The following is a 6,000-nucleotide window of genomic DNA, read 5'->3' as shown; positions in this document are numbered from 1 at the left end:
GGATAACCTGAGGTCAGGAGTTCGAGAACAGCCTGGCCAACATGGGGAAAGCCTGTCTTGACTAAAAATACAGAAATTAGCCGGGCATGGTGGTGGGCGCCTGTAATCCCAGCTACTTAGGAGGCTGAGGCAGGAGAATCACTTGAACCCAGGAGGTGGAGGTTGCAGTGAGCTGAGATTGCACCACTGCACTCCAGCCTGGGGAACAAGAGCAAAACTCCATCTAAAACAAACAAACAAATAAGCAAAAACAAACGAACAAACAAAATACCCCAAGGCCCACGATAGAAGGTTCCAGTGGGAGAAGGATTCCTGGAGGAAGGAGGAGGCCGGCCTGAGGTGGGATACGCACAGTACGTCACTCCCTCCTTACCCTTTCAGGAGGCAGAGGGAGAGAACTGAGCCTGGATCATGGGTATTGGTAGCACAACAGCACTGGAATCTGGACATATGGGCTCTAGTTCTAGCCTCACCACTTTCTGCTTTGTGACCTTACATAAATCACTTCTTCCTTAGAGCCTCAGGTTCCTTATCTGTAAAATGGGGCAGTATTAGTGTCTATTTTACTGAGCTGGTTTGAGGATAAAGTAGGGGAGACAGTGTGGAAACACTTTGTAAACAGCTAGAGAGGTGCAAATGTAAAGTGATGATAGTGTTATTAATTGCCATTCATACCTAACTTGGAGCTAGCTCATCAGAGTATGGCTGAAACTGACAGCAAGTCCCTGGCTGGCTCTCTGGAAATGTCTGTTGGAGGCTGCATATGTGATAGTTCTGCCTATGCCTTTCGGCCGGACAGGATTGAAGAAAGCCATCAGCATTCTCTGTCTCTGGAATCCCATTCTTGTTTCAGCTTCGCATAGAATCCAGGGTGAGCTGGGAGTGGAAACCCCTTTTCTTTCTGGCTGATTCAATAAAGGGAGAAGAGGCAGGCAAAAGAGCAAGACAGGCCAGTGGACAATTGATGTGGCAATTAAAACCCCTAAGGGAGGAAGGAGAGCCAAGGATTGCCATGATTGTAAACTCATCAGGGCAGTGTACTCAGCCAGAAGCCACTCCTGAGGAAGCTGGTGGGGTTAAGGTTAAGAGTCAGAACAAAGACCCCTGTGGATTAGGCTGCAACTGGGAAATCACTACTAAGGCCAGTTGCTGAGCAAAAGGCTGGCCCATAGGGTTGGGTCTAATGGTATCAACTCATCCTCTAATCATCCTTTTCTCTTCCCATCCGCCCCAAGCTCCTACTCAGTCAGCACACTGGAGGACTTCAAGACTTATCTGCTGAACAAAACGGGAGTAGGCTCAATCCTCTAACTCTTTGCCACTCAAAATGTGGTCCAGGGACCAGCTGCAGCCTCATCACCTATGAATCTGTAAAATGCGTGGAATCTCAGGCCTTCCCCCAACCCACTGAATCAGAATCTGCATTTTTAAGAGGCTCCCTTAGTGACTCCTGTGCACCTCGAATTTGGAGAAGCACTGTTCTAACCAACCCCCTTCTTGGGCTGTAGCCAGTTATTTCATTGGCTGGATGGCCAAATAGCGCTGTGGGTAGGTCAATCAATCCCGCAACATTTGGCAATTATGACACCTGATTCCACTCTAAGAGAGACAAATTGGTAGAGTCATGGAGCTGTGACCTCAGCAGCAGCTGTGGGAGCTGCCAAGTATAAACTCCAGGCCAAATGACACTACTTCTTTTCCTTCCTGTGTGACAACTCTGTTAACATTTTTGATAAATATGTGCTATACATTTTCTTGAAAATATACAGTCATGGGAAAAAATGCTAGAAGAAATACATCAAAATATTATAGTTATCTCTGAATGTTTGAGAGGGAGGATTATGGATGATAGTTATTTTCTCTTGTGTACATTTCTAGATTTTCTGCATTTTACAACCAGTATGTTTTATCTTACAATAAAGAAATACACTTTGAAAACACTGTTTTTGCCTGGCAGGAAGAGTATCCCCAGCACATGAGATTATCGAGTCCATGGGGAAAAAGTGATCTGTCTGCAATACTCAGTGAATCACTGACCCATCCAGGGAATGAAGTGGGGACACCTGGCCCCTTTCTGGGGCGCCACATGCCATCAAGGCCATTGGCCAGAACACACAGAGAGTCACGAAGACCCCCTTCAGTGCATTACAGCATCTGGGATCTCTCACTTGGATTTGGCAACGTTTAATTAGAAACGCAGGAGTGGCTGTGTTGGAGGAGGACCAAGAGTAGTGTGTTGGGTTGTGGGTCTGGAGGAGAGAGTATGATGGACAGATGAGTATCGTGATTGGTTAGAAAAGGGCAAGGGAATGTCCCCTCCATCTCAGTCCCTCCACTCATCTTGGACAACTCTTAGAATTTTTAAGGGCTCCAAAGAGATCCAGTTCCATTGCCCAGATTGAGTCTGGTCATCTGTTTGCAGCCCCAGCCTGTGCAGGAGACTCCCTCTGGGAAGGTGTGGTGAGTTGAGGCTGGCCCTTTGGTAGGGTGTGTTGATTAAATGTAACCTACTTTCCTCCTCCAAATTCCAACCATGGCAGGATTTGGTCAACTACCCTGGCCCAAGATGAAAGACCCTCAGGAAGGTTCTTTAGAGGACCTGGCCATCCCTAACAGAGCTGCAGTGTGAACACCTGCTCAGAGGAAACATTTTAACAGGTTCCAGACCACCTGGGAAAGAGCTGGTGTAGTCAAGAATATTTTCCTATATTGGTGTTGATTCTGGAAACCATCCCCATGAAGAAAACAATAACATGAATAATACTGGCTAACATTTACCGAGCACTTACTTTGTGCCAGGAGCTGCTCCAAACACTTCCTACTTGTTTCTCAGACAACAGAGTGTCAGTGGGCATCACGTTACAGATGAGGAACCCTAGACCCAGAGGGGGAGGCCCATGATCTGAACCCTTCTACCCCCAGAGAAAGGCGGTAGCAGAGCCCTGGACCTCCCTGTCTCTTCCTGGTCCTTTCATCCTGGGTGTGTCCATGGCTAGGTTCAGTGCTTAGCATAGCTAAGTGCTGGAAGCTCGTGAAACAGAGTTTACCCTGCATGGTTCAGAATGTGGCTCTGAAGTCAGACTGAGCCTGAATCACTGCTCAGCTGGCTATCAGTTTGATCATGGACAACCACCTCTGCGAGCTTCAGCTTCCTTGTCTCTAACAAAGATGGGTACAATAGCATCACACAGGAGGCTGTGAGGATGAAGCAAGTTCATACCTGAAAAGTACTGAGAACAGCCCCTGACTCATAGAGTAAAGTCTCAGCAGGTAAGCTGGTGGTGTTGCTGTTGTTATCTTCATGGGAATGGTTTTCAGAGTCAACATTACTGTGATGAGGAACACAGCAAAAATGCCAGAGAGGATAAGGCACAAAAATAAGAAAAAGGATATTTTCTAAAAGTTCTGCCAAGATCTGAGTGGGAATAACTCTCCTCAGTTGAACTTCCCTCCCAGCAACTGCTTTCTGTAGCCAAGAACACAATGGGGGTGTTCTCCAGGGTGGAGGGGTTACTCTGACAGCTTGTCAGAGCCGCTTTTCAAATGTGGCTGAAAAAGCCTCTGGGCCCCAGGTTCTTGCCCTCAGTGCCTGAAGCAGACTGCCCTGAAGCTTGGAGCTGGCCAGGAAACCAATAATGGTAAGCTTTGGAGTGGTGGGAAACGCCCTGAGCCCTTAGTAATGGGCTGGATCCTGAAGACTCAGGGCTCTAATCTGTCCCTGACATGCTGTGTGACCCTGAACAAGTCCATTGCCTTATCCGTGCCTTCATTTTCCCAACTGTCAATCAGGGCATGGCCTGCCTGACCTGTGTCCCAGCTGGGAGGTGGCTATCAAAAAACTTGAAAAAGGTCATCATGAAATCACACAGTTCAGAGGCACTGCTGGAAACATTGCAGACACAAATAAATAGACACACACAGGTGCCTGAACAGGGCATTGTGGGCAGGACTGGCTTCACTTTGGGCCATATGTGTAGTGAGAACTCTATGAGAAAGGCCAGGAGTGGAACAGAACAGGGCAAGCAAAGCCCTTCCCTGTAACTCTTTGCTGAGTTTTATCTAAAAATATACAACTATTCCACTATAATTGGAAAACTTCACTTGAAAGTTTTGTATAAAAATGAAGTTTTAAAAATGGGAAAATGGATGTCTTTATTGCTTAATTTAAATTAGAATAAATGAAACCTTCTCCACCCCCACAAAGGGTCCAGATGACTAGGGACAGAGGGCCCTATTTTAAAAGGTATTTTGGAAACTTTCTTGCAGGCCAGTGGGGTCTGCATATCTGGGAGGTGAGGCATTTGCTCCGGTTCTGGGCCCCACCCCAGGCACCATTCTGCCTCATCCTTCCCCAGTCCTGTCTCGATTTCACTCCCCGTCCCTGTGTGGAGCTTTCAGTGCTTTGAGGGAAGATGCCAAGTTATTCATCTCTGCTTCGGGATCTGGCACGTTTTCCAGCTCCCTGTAGGTATTCTGCAAGTGTTGGTTGTTTCCTGGCAAAAACATCAAGAGCTCTGGAGTGATTACTTCTGGAGAGGCAGCTGCGGGGAGCACCATGTTCAATGCTGGAGCACCAGTTGGGAGTCCACTCCGCCCCGACTGCCAGTGGGGCCTCAGCAGTTTGTTTTCCCCTACGGAGTCCAAGTTTCCCAACTCATTCTTTCCTCTCATCAACAAAGAGTCAGTGAGCACCAACGCTGCGCCAGGAATCATGACAGGTGTTGCTACAGCAAAGATGACCAGACTCAAACCACCCACAGAGAGGAAGAGAGACATGGAAATCACCTCCATAACACATAATGGATGCATGCCCACTAGGATGGCTAAAATTAAAAAGACAGATAATATGACATGTTGGCAAAGATATGGAGAAAGTGGGCCCCTTGTAGGCTGCTAAATGCCCAGAATAGGCAAATCTATAGAAACAAAGATTGGTGGTTGGTTCAGGCCAATGGCAGGGGGGCTGGAGCAAAATGGGGAGAGATACTATGGGTTCCTTTCTGGGGTGATAAAAATGTTCTAAAATAAAATTGTGATGATAGCTGAACAACCCTGTGACTACATGGAAAACAGGGAATTGTACACTTGAAGTGGGTGAATTGTATATGAATTGTATCTCAAAGCTATTCATGATAAGTAATGGCAGGGATGATGTTTGGATGGATCTACTGGATTGCGGGGGAAGGGTCCAGAGGGAGAAGAACCAATGGTACTTGTGGGGGACGGTCAGGGAGGCTTTCTGAAAGAATCGACTCAGGGTGAGTCTTGAAGTAGATGCGACTCGAGAAAGGAAAGGGGAGAACATGTGAGCAAAGCCATGGAGGCATGAAGGATCTGGAAGGCGGTTCCATATGGCCGGAGCTGGGGTGGATGGAGGAGGGAGAGGATGAGGGCAGGTGGGGAATGAGGCTTGGAAGGTGAGGGAAGTCTGGGCATGGAGGACTTCCAATGTCACATTAGAGCTGGGCTTTATCCTGCACATTTTCTCTGTGCCTTAAGGATGCTGACATCATAACTTACAAGATTTTGTTTGGTTCTTGACTTACATGACTATGGACCGGGTTATTTCTAGATCACAAATCTTAGCTCTGCCTCTTGAAGACTGTGTGGCTTTGTCATGAGAGGAGTCACAAGTGTCATTGGATGTCGGGAAGGCTGTCCATGCTCTCATGCCTGGGGTAATGGGGACAACAGGGGGTTATGAGCATGGACTGGGCTGGGGCAGGGTGGGGTAGCCCCATCTACTCACAGCATATCTGGCTCTCGTCTTCTCCCTGGGCGCAGTCCTGGTGGAAGTCACAGGCCTGCCCGAGCTGGAGGACTGTCCCATTCCAACAAGTGAAGGAGCTCTGCAGGGCCATCTTGGAGCCTGGGGATGTTCCTGGAGAGCACACAGACACACAACCATGGTGAGTTTGCATGGTCCCAGGCACCAGCTGGACTGACGGGTTGGTCCCATGGGCAGGCTGTAGGGACAGCATTATCCTGCCCTGCCATTCA

The 6,000-nt window shown here is 48.0% G+C and overlaps 1 protein-coding gene across 1 annotated transcript in view; it reads right to left on the bottom strand.

Moving 5' to 3' along the window:
* ALK (anaplastic lymphoma receptor tyrosine kinase) overlaps positions 1 to 6,000 on the bottom strand; it is a gene marked incomplete at its 3' end in the record, with an annotated part of 732,271 nt that overhangs the window by 128,841 nt on the left and 597,430 nt on the right. The window contains exon 6 of the mRNA XM_011960583.1: positions 5,750 to 5,881. Within this exon, the coding sequence (XP_011815973.1) occupies positions 5,750 to 5,881 (132 nt within the window). The remainder of the gene's footprint in view (positions 1 to 5,749; positions 5,882 to 6,000) is intronic.

The sequence above is a fragment of the Colobus angolensis genome, unplaced genomic scaffold (assembly GCF_000951035.1).
Source record: "Colobus angolensis palliatus isolate OR3802 unplaced genomic scaffold, Cang.pa_1.0 Scaffold515, whole genome shotgun sequence".
Classification (NCBI taxonomy): Eukaryota; Metazoa; Chordata; class Mammalia; order Primates; family Cercopithecidae; genus Colobus; species Colobus angolensis.
The sequence above is the reverse complement of the archived record's forward strand: the minus strand, read 5'-3'. Positions and strand labels throughout refer to the sequence as shown.